Genomic DNA, 18,503 nt, shown 5'->3' on the forward strand with positions numbered 1-18,503 from the left:
TGCTCTTTCATCAAGGTACCAGTTTTTTGTAAAATGCATGTCAAAAACATTGGACGTTTTTGCCTTGACAATGCACAGTTTTGAGAAAAAATTGTAGTGTTTTATTTGTGGGAGCACAGATTGCTCAGTACACCTCAGACTACAATAGGAAAAAAAAAGCCTTGAAATAGATTTTTACTTAGAAAAATGTGTGGGTTTCTAAATAGCAATAATTTCATTCAGGAAAAAATGAACTGACTTTCTATCTCACACTGATGTCAGTGTACTTACTATTTATTCACAAAATTACAGAGCTGGAAGGGACCATAAAAGTAAAGTAGTCTAATTTCTTGTATGTGGCAAAATCAATTTTTTTTAAAAAAAGGATACTGACCTAATGCAATTCCTCCATGTGGGGGTGCACCACACTCCAGTGCTTCAAGGAGATGAAAAAGCAGCTCAGTGTCCTCCTACGAATGTAAGAAGGAGATCAAACAGGCTTTTTATTCATAGAATGACCAAACAGTTACTTAGGGAAATCCACAGGCAGAACCAGACTGCAAATGTAGCTTTCCTGTATATTCATTCTTTTTTAAAAGAATGTTAAAATTTCTAACAATAGTAAAAGGTAATGCAAAATAAAATTGCACTGACAAACACTGCATATTTCTTCTGATACAAGAATAAAACAGCTATCAGAATCAATAGGCATTAAATTCAATGGAAAACTAAGTTGGATATTGTTTGCTTCTTGATCATTCGTCTAGTATTAATCTTGGTGTTTATCTCTGCTCATCTGGGTATTGTTGAGTGTTTTGCTCTTTTTGTTTCCTTTTTGGCTTTTTGTTGGTCTCCTTTGAATGACATGTAGATAATGTTTATCTCTATGTGCCTGATGATGGCTGATTTCAGGAATTCTCTGTTTTTGGACTTGAATTAATCTAGGATGCTCACAGTTTCCCAGTTGAAACTATGTTTGAAACTATGGTTAGGGAGTCCTGATGGCACAGTGGTTAGAATGCATATTGCAGGCAAACTCTGCCCACAGCCTAGAATTCGATGCCAAACAGCTCAAGGCTGACTCAGCTTTCCATTCTTCTAAGATCAGTAAAATGAAGATCCGGATTGTTGAGAGCAATATGCTGACATTTGTAAACCACCCAGAGAGTGCTATAAAGCATTATGTGGCAATAAGTGCTATTGCTAAGTCTATGTATTATGAAAGAGCCTTGGTGGAGCAGTGGGCTAATGCCTCCTTAAGTAACACCAGCTGCCTGCAATTAGTGCAGGTTCGAGTCCCATCAGGCTCAAGGTTGACTCAGCCTTCCATCCTTCCGAGGTAGGTAAAATGAGGACCCAGATTGTTGGGGGCAATAAGCTGACTTTGTAATAATGCCGCTTGGGGTGTGTGTGAAAGCCCTAACAAGCAGGCATATACATAGAATGAAGGCTACTGCTAAGCTTGTAAGCCGCCCTGAGTCTTCGGAGAAGGGCGGGATATAAATGTAATAAAAATAAAATAAATAAAAATTTGCTGATTTCAAATTAAATGCACAAGACTTTTTGTTGTTGTTGTTAGCTGCGAAGTCGTGTCCGACCCATCGCGACCCTATGGACAACGTTCCTCCAGGCCTTCCTGTCCTCTACCATCTTCTGGAGTCCATTTAAGCTCACGCCTACTGCTTCAGTGACTCCATCCAGCCACCTCATTCTCTGCACAAGACTATTTCAGTACAAATAATTACCTTCAAAACTGTCTCAAGTATGAAACGCTGCTGCTTTGCATTATGGATTCGAATAGAGCCACCTCCAATCTCATTACCATTCAATACCAGATCATAATGCTGACCTCTAATCTAGCGAGTAAAAAGAAGGAAACAATGTAATTTGTATTGTAATATATATCTGCTAAAATCCTTGTGAAACAGTAAATCCCACCCAATAATGCTTTTGGAACTAATGGAAACTACACAACGGAAGTTGACAGAAATACAATGAACAAGATAATCAGAGGCCAAGAAAACCATAATGTGTATAATCCTTTTTTTTCTCTGGTTCTGATTTTGTAGGACATCTTCAGATAAGGTAGATTTCTTTTCCTAGGATTAAATTGCTAATTACAAAAAATCTTTTGCTTTTCTCATCTTGTCCAACTCTTTGTCTGCAGTGTCCTGGTGTGTATATTAAAAAAACATAAAAGCACCTGTCTGGGATCTGAGTAGAGGAGATGCTCATCCAAAGGATGGGGAGCAGTGAAAGGATGATGAGCAGCTTCTAATTCTTCAGGATTTTCTTCTTTGGGAAGGAAAAGTGGGAATTCTACCACCCAGAGGAAGTGAAAGGCAGAAGGGTCACGAAGTAACAGACCTTTGGCTTCCAGAAGTTCAGCACTCCTCAAGCGTAGCTTTCCTAATGCAGAGCACTGAGAACAAATGAGAGAACAAAAGGGGAAAAAAAGGTGGACAAGGTGCTGAGGCCTCAAAGAAAGACCCAACACTTGCACCTCTAACTCCAAGCAGTGTATTACAGGTAGTCCTTGAGTTACAAGTGTAATGTAGCCTGCCCATTCCACTCGTAACTTGAAAACTCGTAGAGTGAATCTTGTTCGAGGTACGAAATCACTCCCTTGCTCGTTAAAACGGTCACAGCTTGTTAAGCGAACATGAGGTATCTCAGGATGGGGAAGGCCATGGAGGGCCTAGTGCTGGAACAGGCCCTGAAGGCCTTCCCGACTCATTAAGATATTGCATACTTCCCCCTCCCTTCCTGCAGTGCCGGACTCACCTGGAAAAGATCAGTCTCCTCTTTGCCGCGGTTCCTGCTACCGCCCGGATTTGAAGCCAGGCAACGGTTCTGTGCACCCCCTGCAGCCAAATCTGGGCTCTGGAGGCCTTTTCCAGGCAGCTGCCACCCAGATTTGAGGCCGGGCAACACTTCCGTGCATCCCCCACAGCCTGATCCAGGCTCTGGAGGCCTTTTCCAGGTCACTGCTGCCTGGATTTGAAAGCTGGGGAATGCTTCTATGAGCCCTCTCCCCCCACCCCACAGTGCGCAGGAGCGTTCCCCGGCCTCAAATCCAGGTGGCAGAGGCCTGGAAAAGGCCTCCAGAGCCCAGACTAGGGTGCACGGAAGTGTTCCCTGGCCTGAAATCTGGACGGTAGCAGCCTAGAAAATGCCTCTGGAGCCCGGATCAGGCCAAGGGTGTGTGTGTGTCATAGAAGTGTTCCCCAGCCTCAAATCTGGGCAGCAGCTGCCTGGAAAAGGCCTCAGATGTCCCGATCCAGCCTCCAGAGACACGTGAAAGCATCCCCCAGCTTCGGTTCTGTTCTCTGTTGCAGAGAACTGAGGCCTAAAGTACCATGATATCACGCGAGATCAGTAGAGTGAGATCTTGCTCCACTGATCTTGTGTCATCTTGCGTTACTTTAGGCCAGGGCTTTTCAATCAGTGGTATGGGTACCACCTGTGGTACATTGGCACCTGGCAGGTGGTACGCGACCATCCCAGAAAAGTGGTAGTGGGGGAGAGGAATGAGCTGAACCGGTGGCAGCACCGCACAAGCCTGAGTGAGAGATGGCTGGAGCTGCAGGGCTGTCAGGGCTCAGCGGAAGCGCCAGGATCAGCCCTTTTTGGGGAATGTCACGGCTCAGCGGAAGTGCCAGGATCAGTGCCAGGCTCCAGCTGGAGCTCGGCGCTGATCCTGGCGCTTCTGCTGAGCCCAGAAGAAGCGCCGATCAGCTGGAATGTTGCAGCATCTCCAGGGTCTTGTGATTTACATTCAGATGCTTGGCAACTGATTCATATTTATGACGGTCACAGTGTCCCGGGGTCATGTGATGTGACTAAAACCTGCTGCAACCACCCAGCAGACGGGCGGAATAAAAAACAAACATACCCCACCCCACCCCCACTGCCAATCCTCAACAGAAATGCTCACAACAATGAAAACCTTGACACCTTGCTAGGCGACTGGTGGTACTCGGATGTTGCCATATCCTAAAAGTGGTACAATGGGTGAAAAGGTTGAAAAGCCCTGCTTTAGGCCTCCATTCTCTGCGAACGCACCAAAGGCCTGGAGCAGCCAAGAAAGCGAAGGATCTCGATCTTCAAAGGGTGAGTATTGAAGGTCTGGTGCCTAGAGAGACCCAGGGCGGGGGTGGGGAGGGAGGGAATAATCAGGGTGAATGTTGCAGAGCTACTGCGGTTGCTCGTAAGGGTAAACGACTGCTGTGGTGCTGCAATATTCGTAACTTTGGGACTTGCTCATAAGCACTAAGGGGCGCTCATCACGTAACTTTGAACAAGCATTAAGTGAACGCTCGTAACTTGGGGATTACCTGTATTGTCAACCTGTAATTGTCAGGACCAGTTTTTTCTTCTTATTATTTTTTAAAATACCAATTGAAAGTGCAATGGTGAAAGAAGGTAATTTATTCAAGGATGAATTAAAGTTCATTTTAAAAGAAGGAACAGCTTATCAATGCAAACACAAAGTAGAGGTGCAGGTGATTTCTTGTTCGTCAAAGTAAACCAGATTTAATTTAAATTTAAATAAATTTAATTTTATTTTTGCTGGTGCTCAAACAAATACTAAGGGCATCAATATTCTACTTACCACCTTTTTTTGTTGGCCAGCAGCAACCAACACCACATCCTCCGTATTGGCCTTAACTGTTTGCATAAGCTCTGTTTTTTTCTCTTCATTAAGGAATTTTCCAAGTGGGGACTTTATGTTGCCATCAGGTTTCAAAATCAAATACGATATAAACTATACGGCATAAAAAAGTGGATAAACAGCTCAGCACTTCTTGAAAAAAACACAAATGAAACCAAAGCAGTCTGTAACTGCTGTTCTTCAATATATGGCAACAATTTTCAGATCCCATAAAACAATAAAAAACCAATTGAACCCCAAACAGCCTAGTTTATACCAAAAACTTTCTGGGAGAGATAAAACACACCATTATATCCACTGACAATAGCCTGACTATGAGGAACCCTTGTCTAGTGTTAGATACCTACTTTTCCACACAGAAAGACCAGTATTTCTAGGAAAAGGTGGATAAATTCAGCTTGAATCTAGAAAGCTGCTGCCAGTTAATGTTGAAATACTAAGACAGACCAATAGTCTGAGTACAAGGCCACTTTCTATCCTTCTGTGAGAAAAATGAGAAAAAGCAGTGATATAACCATGAGGTCAAGCACTCTAAGATTTCTCCAAGTACTGTAATGCTGCAGAAGAGAAAGCTAAGAATCCCTCCCCTGTGCTATAGATTTCACTTGCCCACTCTTTTTTTGGAATAGATAAAAAAGACATCTGTATCACATACAGCAGTCCCTCCCCCCCACGCAAATATTCGTACTGGCTCTGGCAGAGTGCTTCCTGTACGCACTTTAAGCGGTTTACTTTTGCTGCTAAGAAGTACACTTTCAGAAGGATTTAAGCTTTCATTTAGTTTAATATAAATGAAGTTGGTTTGTACAATGTAGGAGGGTATATAAAACAAACCTTATTGGATCCAATCAAAAGTCTATGTTGATGAAAATCTTCACATAGTCCCCAGCTTTCTCTTTTTATTTCAATCCGAATTAAGCTAATTTAAAAGAACTAGAAATTCTTGCAGACTTCTGGTTTTGCATTGTAGCATATGCCTGGGGGATAACAAAGCTCCGCTCCCCGCAGCCAATTCTGTCCTGCCAGGAGGACCCTAAATGGGTCTGAAGTCGCCCCAAAGAGGTGACCGTGAAGGAGGACGCTCCATTGATCATGAAATGACAGTGGTCATTTCGTTTGATCCAGGGGAAGCCCTGCAACCCAACAGGAGAAAGGCTGCCACTGCATCAGTCTCCAGCCCAAGCTACCTGCAGCCAAAGTCCAAGAGCACAAACAACAACATTGGTGAACAGCGTGCTTGGAACTGGTGAGAGTATCGATCTTCTCTCTTCTATCTGCTAACTGAATCCTTGGGAAAGGCCCCCAAAGAAAGAGAACCTCCGAAAGTGAAGGGAGGGGACTATATCCCAATTCCCTTATAGACAGAAGCGGCAAATTAATGCTAAGGGAGAAAGAAATAGACTGAAATTAAATTTTAAATACTACAGTCTGGACAAGTCTAGAACTAAAAAAAACAACTGCTGAGACTACACCTAAAAGGATTTAAATTATATATATACACATACATACATACATACATACATACATATATATATATATATATATATATATAAAATAATTTTTTGTCTGAAAAAACTGGAAAATGAATAACTACTGACCCCTAGTGGAGAATCAGAGCACAGAACACTAACAATAATGACTCAGAAACTGGCAGGACACCTATGAAACAAAGAATAAACTGTTCCTTTAAATTTTAAATGATCTTGAAGACAGATTAAAAAGTGTCTGAAAGAAAAATATCTGAACTGTTGACTAAATCTAAGAATTGTTTAGAGAAAAAGAAAAACTGTGGCTCTTGGCTAATCTTTCAGAGGAGAATCTACAACGTGGCTTAACAGATTGAATTGCAATTTTGACTGAGAACCCCTGAATTAAAATATTGATAAAACACTTTTTGAAGAGGGGAGCCAACATGGATACCGTACATTTATCAACAAATGACAGGACCCCACACTCAATATTCACTCCTGAAGGACTTAGCCTGGAGCATCAAAGACTTTCAGAGGTAATATTTCAAGTCAAGACAAATATTTTCCAAGAGGAAATGTACGCAATGTTATGACAGGTACAAAAGACAACAGATGTAAACAACAAGGAAATCCAGAACTTTGACAACATAAATAAGCACATCTCCAATCTAAATTTACAATAAAAAACACCCCCAAAATTATGGCAAATGAAAAAACAAATCAGATAACAGAAAGGATGTTATACCCAGATGTTATAAGATAGACAAAAAGCACAGTATTTTTATAATACATGAAATACGAAAATATTGGGATGGAGTACCTAAATGGAAAAATTTGGATGATTAACATTGAGAAAATCATGACCGATAAGAATGGCTTGAATAAAAGGGGACATTAAGCTTAAAAATCACGAAAATAGAATGTTTGGTGAACTAATGAGATGATGGTTATAAGAATAATATAAGATGATTAAAAAAGGTGTTATAGATAGATGTTATCACTATTTGTATAAATATGAAAAAATGTCTATATTTAATCATTTATATATTGAAAATATTAAAGAATTATATTTTGGTTAAGGTTGAAGAAGGAGAATACAAATGGGAAAAGGGAAGATCAAGGAAATATATTATTAATTAATATACTAATTATGGAATTATCAAATTTAAACATTACTGACTGTTAATTATTACCTTTTTTATTTTTTGTATTTTTTTCAAATATATAAACCAGGACAACACGCTGTACACTAGGCTCTGGAGATTGTTATTTACAAAAATATTTACAAAAAAAAAGGACTAGAAATTCTCCCTGTCCCAGCATCCTCAACTGATATGTAACATGCAGGTTTAAATTTTACATAACCCAGCATAAAATCCCGAAAGAAAATATTTCTTGGTTGTAGCTATTTTTGCCATACCTGGTTAAATTGGGATTTTGACAATTCATTTAAGGACTCCAAATCTTTAAACTGTAGATATTTCTAGAGAAAAAGATATATAAACACCAATAAATGGATTAAGTTTGTTATATTTTAACTGATACTGCCATATATTTGCCCATTATTTTTACATTACACCTTTTGTTTCAGAATCAAGCTTAAATTAAAAAATGCTTTCAGATTATATTTTCAGTTCTAGAAAGAAATCATATACAACAAAAATAAGTTAATCAGAACAATGATATATACAGCAGAATTCCTTCTAAAAATATATATAAATCCAAGGGAAATAAACTTAAAACAAGATAAAGTTTGATTTCTTCCCCCCCCCCATCATTTCCAATGATGCAATTAAAATTAATCTCTAAAATGGTACTAAGATTCAAATAATAAACATAGATAAAACAGTGATGTTCAGATTCGATTCTTGCTATCATCATGAGATAAAAGGAATAAATTTTGATGCTCTGTAATCATGTAAACCTTTAATCACTATTTTAGTGCCTCTATAATTACAAATATAGGATTGACATTAAATACCACAGTAAGTAAAAACACAGTTTTCCTGTTTCCTAACTGTAATATCAGCTGGCAAAAACGTCCATTCACAAGTGTCTATTTGCCTGCAACTCCTCCACATTTGGCATTCTGCTGCATATAAATGTGTGAACTAGTAAATAGTGAATAGAGATGGGTTTGAATCATGGAGATGTAAACTCAACCCAGTGTTGAGTACCTGAACTCCAAATGAATGCTCTGATTTAATCATTATTTCTCACTTTTAATCTACTTCACGGTTGTTGTAAATGATGTCATATTGAGAGAACAATGTAAATAATGACCAAGTGCACAGAATGTAAACATTCTTAATAAATCAAGGATGAAAGGCTGAACTTGACTCATCCAAATGTGGCTGACAGTTCATAACTGGGATACACTTTCAATAAGTGGATCCCTTTTACTTTTTAATATTTGATTGTAGAACAAAATCAGGAATATACCAGCACTCACTTTTGTGTATATTCTTTTAGGACTAGGTATTCTCAGAGATAACCCTGCACCTTCCCAGTTTTCAGAGAAGAGAGAATCTGATCTGACTGCTTGTAATGTTCATTCCACGGATTGATGGACATAACTATATACAACTCTATGATTCCTAGTTTGCACTTCAGGAATGGGGTTGTGTGGAAGAAGTAGGAAAGAAAAACTGCATTGAAAAAATTAAGATGCAGCCTTTCCTGGCCTTCTTCCCACATCCTTTTTTTCGCACTCGAAATCTGGGCTGGCTTCTATATTTTGCACCACTACCTCATTTCAACCCATAGATAGAAAGCAAAATTAAACATTTTTTTCTTTCAGTACTTTTCTTTCAGTACTTCTTTCTTTTCCTGGGGTGCAATGGCTCAGTGGTTAAAGATGCTGAGCTTGTCAGCTGGAGAACTGACAGCTGAGGTTCAAGACTTGAACTTCCATGCAACAGGATTAGTTCCCATTACTTGCCCCAGCTCCTGCCCACCTAGCAGTTTGAAAGCATGCAAACGCTAATAGATTAATAGTTCCACTTTAGTGAGAATGTAACAGCGTTCCGTGCATTTTTGGTGTACAGTCATGCTGGCTACATGACTGTGGAAGTTGTCTTTGGACAACGCTGGTGACCTCAGCCAAAAAACCCATACCCTACAGTTGGACACAGCCGACAAGGAAACTTTACCCTTTTACTTCTTTCTATAAGGACATACATCTCACATAGCACCATTCTTCCCATTCACTAACTATGCTGAGTTTGATTTCTCCTGAAAAGATAAAAGCTTGCTTTTTCAATCATCTACTTGTATGCAAGTCAAAGAGAGAGATAACATATTTGTGGGACTCTTCATAGAAATAACAACTCGACAAATGACAGCATCTAAGACAAAGGACATTTCCCCTTATCACAAACAGCCTCACTCACCGCTCCCTCAGGAATGCAAATGGCTTTCACTGTAGCGTAGGGCTCACTGAGAGAGTTCCGCAAAAAGCCAACATCCACATTCCTGAGAATGTGACTTACATCAATGATCTGACATTGGAAGAAAAGATATAAATATTTTAATTGTGACAATAGGTATACGACTGGAAAAGAAACAGTGGAAAGGAAAGCTGTTTCAAATGCAACTGAAAAAGAGCTTAGCTTTACATCCTATACTTTTCTCATCAGCTGTTGAATTTTACTCAAGACAGTGGTACAGCTGCTCCTACAATCCCTTGTGAATGGGAGTGGAGCCGTTGGACTGAATTCTCATTTCATGGCTGTGTTAATTTACGGTAGCCAATAAAACAGCGCTTGAATTTCAGGAAAGGTGGACTCCCCCCCCCTCTTAATTTAACAAAATCAAGTCTGCAGTGCAAGAAACATTTGTGGTATCTTAAAGAGAACATTTGTGATCGCTACAAGTTTTCATAACTCAATACCTTGGTACTCAACTGTTTTGAAACTCATCAAATTTGGTACTCAGTGCATTTTGATGTGAAAATTTTGTCCTGGTATTCATCATTTTTTGGTACTCAACGTACGAGCTAGAATGCTTCGGTGTTGGCTACCTTGTGACTCATTACATTATTCCTTATGGGAAAAATCTGTTTAGTACTCATCATTTTTGGTATTCATCATGCCTCCCAAAACCTATTAACAATGAGTACCGAGACACCACTACTATCAAATGTGGCAAGTGTGTAGTACAATAAGAACTATCAAAATTACTGCTTTAAAACACAGCAGAGATCTCCATATTTTCTGGGCTCATTCACACAAATTAAAAGCCATTATAATTTGATAAAAATATAGGCATTATTTATTAAGTCATTTTAATGTATATTCCAGAGGAGATTTGCTGGAACAGATTTCCTGTTATTTGAACAACAAGTTTAAGGAAATGAGATAATCATGGGATTTGGCCAGCCCTTACATGACTATATCTGATCATTCACCTCACCTTATTCTTAAAAGCATAACATCTAGAAATAGGTTTTTGACTGAGTTGAAACTGAGGTTTGATGTGAATCTTTTTGGCTTGCAGAAGCAAAATTCAATTTACATAATAAATTATCCTTAACTTTAAAAACCTTCTTTGCATCCTTGAGATCAAGGGAAAAATAAAAAAGTAATTTAGTATTATGAAGCTGGATCATCTAATCCCACTAGTCTCACAATTAGAATGGAATATGTGATTTCCTGTAATAAAATGTGTCACCACACTTAGCTCCGCGTCAGCACACAATTCTACACAGATCTACATAAGATTTCTAGGAAAAGCCAACAAGTGATATTGAGACAATATTAAAAGTTGCTATTCTTTGTTGCCCTCTATGCTCACTATACACAGTGAGACTGGCATTTTTGAAGAAAGCTGTTAAAAGATGGGGAGAGAGGGGTAAATGAATTTGATCTCCAGAAACTAAAGATGATATGGGTAAGAAGGTCTGTTAAATGATGCCATTTGGATCAATTACCTAAATGTACAAATGCTGTCTTTTTTTTCTCTACCATTCAGTCATGCCTGGTTCTTGGAGATTATCTGGACAAGTCCTGCAGTTTTCTTGGCAAAGTTTTTTTTAGAAGTGATTTGCCACTGCCTCCTACCTAGGGCTGAGAGAAAGTGACTGATCCAAGGTTACCCACAATACCTTGTGAACAAGGGACTATAACTCATAGTCTCCCAGTTTCTAGCACGATAACTTAACCACTACATCAAACTGGCTCTCTAAAAATGATGTAAATTGACATACATAGCATTAATCAAATTCCTCTTCATTACAAATGCTTCATTAAATCAAGGTTGTATTGCATGAAGCTTGGAAATATTCCTGGATTGGGGCCCAGAGACAGAGTCTTTTCAGTAGCCACCTATTAACACTCTCTCTTAAGCAATATAGGATTGATTTTATGGACAACTGATAAGTTATTGAATCTTGTGGTTATGTCTGATATGATATGCTTGACTGAAAATGTTTTAAATATATTTGGTTGGAGTTTTAACACTTTGTTTGTAATTTGTGTTTCAAGTTATAATACCGTTGGAACGCTGACTTGTTGTAAGCTGCCTACAGGGACAATTGTTTTAGGCAATCTAAAAATCCTTCAAATGATATTAAAGGGAAAAATAGTTTGCAACATAGGTTTTCACCATAGTGAATTATGCAGTATGACTTTTTTCATATTGTATAATTCAGTATGCCTGGTGAAAACTGAATTTTTATACAGATGACTTTATTGTTATATGAAGCATTCCCCATTCAGCTTTCCATGCCAATCCCATACAAACATCTCATCTCTTTAAATCTGTGAGCTGGTTTCCATGGATAACTAATAACTCAGTGGGTGCCAATCTTAAATCAGAATTGCAATCAGACAATGTTTGGTACAGATGTACCCCTTGAGGAAACTGGTTTCTCTTCTTTGTGGTTGTGAACTACCTATAAATCCTTTTGGGGTTACTGTAGTTGGGCAAATTTCAGCAACTTTGTGGATAATTCCTGCAAAAGGCAAGAATTCAACTCAGCTTTCTTCAATCTAGCAATAAAGCCAGTGAAAGCCCCAAGCCCCTTATGTTTTTTGTAGGAGGCAGAATTTGGAACTAGGCCAGGGGTAGGCAACCTCGGCTCTTTTATGACTCATGGACTTCAACTCCCAGAATTCCTGAGTCAGCTTATGCTGACTCAGGAATTCTGAGAGTTGAAGTCCATGAATCATAAAAGAGCTGAGGTTGCCTACCCCTGAACTAGGCCATCAAAGGACTAAGAAATATGAACCCAACAGATTAGCATAAATTCAATATGCAAATTACATAGAATTTGACTTACTCAATATACTGCTGGCAGCACCCACACTTGACAAAATTTATCAAAATATCAACAAATCCCATTACAGTTAAGGGACCTGCGTTATAGCAGTGGGGGTGTGGAAGTCAAGCAAATGGATAATTTTGGCAAATGAACATGCCTTCATTCCAAAACGAGTGTCAGGTTTATCAGTCCCATAAGTGGATAGCGCTTCATCATAGGAGATTGAAGGGAAGGGTATTTTGATAAGCCCCTTATCCTCAGGCCAGGAATACTGCAGCATACCCTCGGTTAAAGCCAGAATTCCAGCTTGGTCCACAAATGACATTTCAATATCTATCTTTAGGGAGGAAAATAAACAAGAGATTTTTTAAAAAAATTAAGGCATAGTAAATATTACCATTATTCTATTTAGCATTTTTGCAAAAGATGTATTTCTTTGAAAAATGCATTTAATTGAAAAGACTACAATTCTAGAGAACAGTCCTTCCTTCAGAGTATAGGTTTACAGCACCCATTTCAATGAAATACTTGTACATCCTCAGATTTTGGAGCTGTATGTTATTTTCATGTTTTTAGTCTAATTCCTTTGCCCATTCATTCTCTTTTCTCTGTCCTTTCTATACAATTTTCTAGGAATTATCTATGCTAATCTTTTGCAGGAAAAAAAGCCATGTCACCTTAGATGCTATAGCATATTTATTACAGAAGATATATTGCAGATGATGTTATTAGATGAAGCAAACTCTATTGTACACGAACTAGTCCTAGCAATTTTGCAAATGTAGATTAGTTTTAAAACACACAAAGTATCTTTGAGCAACTCTTTCCCATATCCTCCCATCAACCCCATTTATAAAATAATTACTAATATCCATATATTTTTAATTATATTTTGAGTGCTCTTGGTGGAGATTTGATGCCCTTTATTTTTTAATTCTTAGTAATTTACTAATACACACAACACACCTCATAAAGACAGATTTCATTGTACCTAGGGATATAGGTCAAAAAGGCAGTATATAAATCGAATAAACAAGCATACTGCATATGCCTTTTCGGTGAATTTGGCATTCCATTTGCAGTACTAGACCAAGAAATGAAGTAATGTGTTAACTGCAATGGCAGAATATAAATTATCTCTCAACAGTGGAACAAATGACACTTTTCCATTTTCCATCACTACTCGATATTATTTGCTCTGTATACTGAATGATAAAGCTGAATCACAGAACCGTATTTTAGTCAGTGTTGGAAGTAATAAGAGTGAAATGACGTATTCAATTCCCAATCACTTTGCATTGTTGTCTTACATACTCATCTTCTAAAAGCCATTAAACCCCCAACTTTTAAACAGATGGTAATCCTTGTAGTTATGCCCATTTTTAATGCCTTTTAATTTTATTCCAAACAAAAATAAATTTACCTGAGTGAATTCAGGCTGTCTGTCTGGCTTTGAACCTTCATCTCGGTAACAGCGGGCAACTTGGAAATACCTGCCATTAGAAATGACATTCTGGTTGTAGAGTATCTAACTGTCTCAGGTAGCACGATCTCCCAAAACAGGGGGTTTGGAAAGAATATACACTGAGAGAAAAAAGTATTTGATCCCCTGCTGATTTTGTATGTTTGCCCAATGACAGTTCCCCGCATAGCTTATTTTCTGTACCTGTAGCATTAACCAATTCCTAAATATGGAATACATGTTTCTTTTTTGTTGTTATTCTCTCATTGTTAAAATAAACCTACCATTACAATTATAGACTGATCATTTCTTTGTCAATGGGCAAATGTTCAAAATCAGCAGGGGATCAAATACTTTTTTCCCCTCACTGTACATCTGAAAAAATGGCTATAATTTACATTTAAAACAGAAGAAACATGTATTCCATATTTAGGAATTGGTTAATGCTACAGGTACAGAAAATAAGCTATGCGGGGAACTGCAAAGAAAAAGAAGTGGTTTATATGCTTGTCATACTGAAAGACCTTCTACACACTTTGAGTTGACAAGACACTCTCTGCGGTGCCAGAGAAGAGACAGGCAGAAGAGACTATTCCACTGCTAAATCTGAATTTTTCATACATATTTCTTTCTCTCACAATAATTGCAAACCATCCAAGCTGGTGAGAATCTGGAAACAGAACAAAACAACAAGAAAATATAGCTATAATGAATGAATGAATCATTCATACACAAGATGAGCACCCATAATCAGCTTGGGACAAAGACTGACATACAAAATGTTAGTATGACTAGGGATAAATTTATCTCCAGAGGAAATGTGTTCTAGACTAGGGGGCACTACAAAAAAGGCCTGTTTTCTAGCCTATATTGTACCTCATATACAAGTAGTCCTCGAGTTATGAGTGAAATGCAGCCTGCCCATCCCACTCGTAACTCAAAGTGAATCTCCTACCTCAAACGGACATCACTCCCTTGCTCGTTAAGACATCGAATGTTATTGCTTGACAAGAGATGAAGAAGTAGCTATTTCATATGTTAAACTTGTTATTGCTTTAAGGTTGGGAGGGGGGATGAGTAGGATTGCACCTTTCAAGGCCATCTCTAACTAAGAAGATAAGACCTTGGCGGCTTTTCTAACGGAAGGAAAACTGATTCTTTAAATTAATTGGAGAATATGATTAATGACAAAATTAAAAAGGTGGAGAATTGTGTTTTAATATATTGTGCAAGGGGCGGAGATTTCAGATTCCAGCTTCCTTCCAGCAAGCATTTGCCGGTGTATTAGGCTAATAAGGGACCTTTAAGGTAAACAATGCCTCAGAGTCACTTGAAAAGCCCCTATGTCGGAAACTTGACACACATGGCTCGTTAAGTGAATATGAGGGTATCTCAGGGTGGGGAAAGCCATAGAGGGCCTAGAGATGGAACAAGCCCCCAAGGTCTTCCCAACCCACTAAGATATCTCATGCTTCCCTCTTCCTTCCTGCCACGCCGGACTCAACCTTGAAAAGATCTGTTTCCTCTCTGCCGTGGTTCCTGCTGCCACCTGGATCTGAGGCCGGGGGAAGCTTCCGCCTGCCATTGGAGGCCTTTTCCAGGCCACTGTCACCTGGATCTGAGGCCAGGGGTCGCTTCTGCGGCCCTTTAGTGGCCCATTTCCAGTTGGCAGCGGCCTGGAGAAGGCCTCCGGCATCCTGATCCAGCCTCTGGAGACACGTGGAAGCGTGCCCTGGCCTCAGATCTGGGTGGCAGCGACCTGGAAAAGCATGAAAGTGTCCCCCAGCTTCGGTTCTGTTCTCTGTTGCAGAGAACAGAGGCCTAAAGTAGCATGAGATCATGTGAGATCAATGTCATGAGATCTCACCCCAGTGACCTTGCGTGATCTTGTGTTACTTTAGGCTTCCTTTCTCTGCAAATGCACTGAAGGCCTGGAGCAGCCAAAAAAGTGAAGGATCTCGAGCTTCACAGGGTGACTATTGAAGGCCTAATGCCTAGGGAGACCCGGGGTGGGGGTGGGAGGGAATAACCAGGGTGAATGTTGTTGTGAGTCCTCGCTTGCCAGCAGACGAGTCAGATGAATCGGATGAGGGGGAGGGATTGCCTGGGGTCACATTGGAGTGGCTCTGAGGAGCATAAAGACTCAGAGCTAGATGTGACATTGGACCCGTCTACTCACGCTCAGGCAGAGACACAGCTGGGTTGGGGGCGTGAACTGAGCGAAGACGAGGAGCAGCTGGGGCCTGTTCCAGATGCACGGATGCGCAGGGAGGAAAGGCGTGGACAACGGAGGGCAGTGGGACAGCTCCCCAGGAAAAGTAAAAGACTCTTAAGAAGCCATGCCCTGGCTGGACTATAAAGAGGAGAGGCGTGGGAGGGGCTGGTTGCCGAAGGCAACCGTTCATGCTGCACCTTTGTGCTTCTGTTGTTGGATTTCTTGCCTCACGATTCTTGGATATTTAACCAGGTTTGTCGGATTTCTGTGTTTGAGTGACTTAAACCTTGAGCATTCCAGCTGAGAACTCAGAGACTGATCTTGTTCGTCTGAACAGCTAAAGTTGGAGTTGGAGTTTTGTTCCATAAAAGCTGTGTCAGAAGGTCGGCAGTTTGTCGGGTCGAATCCCGAGTGCCGCATAACAGAGTGAACGCCTGTTACTCGTCCTAGCTTCTGCCAACCTAGTAGTTCGAAAGCACGTAAAAATGCAAGTAGAAAAATAGGGACCACTACGGTGGGAAGGTAACAGCGTTCCGTGCGCCTTTGGCGTCTACTCATGCCGGCCACATGACCATGGAGACATCCTCGGACAAGCGCTGGCTCTTCGGCTTTGAAACGGAGATGAGCACCGGCCCCTAGAGTCGGAAACAACTAGCACGCATGTGTGGGGGAACCTTTACCTTTTATCTTACCAAGTCCTGCCTTGTTCAATGTAAAGGGGTTTTTCCTCGCAAGTAAGTGGTTGAGCAGTATTCGCAGAGGCTGGGACAGAACAAATGTTGCAGAGCCTCTGCGGTCACTCGAAAGGGCGAACAACTGCCGTGATGCTGCAATATTCATAATTTTAGGACTTGCTTGTAAGCACTAGGGCACAGGTCGGCAACCTGCGGCTCCGGAGCCGCATGCGGCTCTTTGAGCCGTCTCTTGCGGCTCCCAGCCGCCCGGTGCGCGCGCACCTCTTCCAACGGGCAGTGGTGCGCGCGCACCTCTCCAAATGGAGAGTGGCACCGCCCGTTTGGAGAGGTGCACGCGCACCTCCCCGAATGGGCGGAGGTGCACGCGCACCTCCCCAAACCGTTGGAGAGGTGCGCGCGTACCTCCGCGCGAATGGGCAGCGGTGCCGCTCTTTGAGGAAGCTGCCGCGGCCCGTCTGTGAAGCTGCCGAAAGCGGCAGCTTAGCAGACGGGCCGCGGCAGCTTCCTCAAAAAGAGAGGCGCCCCTGCCCATTCCGAGAGGTGCGCGCGCACCTCTCCGAACGACCGGAGTTGCGCGCGCACCTCCCCAAACCTTTGGGGAGGTGCGCGTGTACCTCCGCGCGAACGGGCAGCGGTGCCGCTCTTTGAGGAAGCTGCCGCTTTCGGCAGCTTCCTCAAAGAGCGGCACCGCTGCCCCTTTCGCGCGGAGGTACGCGCGCACCTCCCCAAAGGTTTGGGGAGGTGCGCGCGCAACTCCGGTCGTTCGGAGAGGTGCGCGCGCACCTCTCGGAATGGGCAGGGGCGCCTCTCTTTTTGAGGAAGCTGCCACGGCCCGTCTGCGAAGCTGCCGAAAGCGGCAGCTTCGCAGACGGGCCGCGGCAGCTTCCTCAAAGAGCGGCACCGCTGCCCATTCGCGCGGAGGTACGCGCGCACCTCCGGTCGTTCGGAGAGGTGCGCATGCACCTCTCGGAATGGGCAGGGGCGCCGCTCTTTGCAGACGGGCCGTCGCCGTCGGGCAACCGGGAACCGATTCCATCTCATTTTTTAAAAAATGGCAGCCGCGTGCGTCCGCGCATGCGCAAAAAAACCTTTTTGCGCATGCGCGTGCATGGACACACGCACACGGCTCCCTCTTTTTTTAATTTGTGATGGAACCGGTTCCCAGTGGCTCTTTTTCTTTTTTAGGTTGTCGACCCCTGCACTAGGGGGAGCTTATCGCGTAACTTCGAACGAGCATTAAGTGAACGCTCGTAACTCAGGGATTACCTATATATTTTCTGTGGTGGAATGTTCAAGTTGATGAGAGGAAATGTGCAGATTCCATTTTGGTCAGGTGCTGCTCGATATATCCTGGGACCACCCTATGTAAGATTATAAAGGTAGTAACCAGCATTATGAATTAGGCCACCAATGATCTGGCCCCTGACCAAGTTTCCACCTGCCATGTAAGCTAGGGCTATAAACACCGCTAAATCACAAACCAATTCTTTTAGGGAAAGCACAATCTCATCTACAGTAATTATTGGGACCAATATTACTGGATATTTATTTACAAATAGTAACTCCATCTTAGTAGCATTCAATCTTGTTTTGCCTCATCCAAATCTTGACAGCCTGGTTCAGACTTTCTATCACATCTCCAGCTCAGCACAAGGTGGAAATGTGTAAGTGGCTTTCATCAGTGTGCTGATGACATCTCACTCCAAACTAGATGATCTCTACTAGTGGTTTCATAGTTATTAAATA

At 41.3% G+C, this 18,503-nt stretch overlaps 1 protein-coding gene across 2 annotated transcripts in view; it reads right to left on the reverse strand.

Moving 5' to 3' along the window:
- The window catches only part of DARS2 (aspartyl-tRNA synthetase 2, mitochondrial), a 32,112-nt gene that overhangs the window by 2,067 nt on the left and 11,542 nt on the right, over positions 1-18,503 (reverse strand). The window contains exons 9-16 of one of the 2 annotated variants that reach the window (XR_014492101.1): positions 13,809-13,878; positions 12,543-12,722; positions 9,516-9,623; positions 7,544-7,606; positions 4,595-4,747; positions 2,183-2,401; positions 1,725-1,830; positions 374-449 (exon numbers count right to left, since the gene is read on the reverse strand). Coding sequence is in view for 1 of the 2 variants with exons in the window: in XM_083359463.1 (XP_083215589.1) it covers positions 374-449; positions 1,725-1,835; positions 2,183-2,401; positions 4,595-4,747; positions 7,544-7,606; positions 9,516-9,623; positions 12,543-12,722; positions 13,809-13,878 (980 nt within the window). In the remaining variant the exon portion in view is untranslated. Of the gene's footprint in view, positions 1-373; positions 450-1,724; positions 1,836-2,182; positions 2,402-4,594; positions 4,748-7,543; positions 7,607-9,515; positions 9,624-12,542; positions 12,723-13,808; positions 13,879-18,503 lie in introns of both variants that reach the window. The other variant, XM_083359463.1, reaches the window with a different exon arrangement.

This window comes from Vipera ursinii (genome assembly GCF_947247035.1).
Source record: "Vipera ursinii genome assembly, chromosome: 3".
NCBI classification, from domain to species: Eukaryota; Metazoa; Chordata; class Lepidosauria; order Squamata; family Viperidae; genus Vipera; species Vipera ursinii.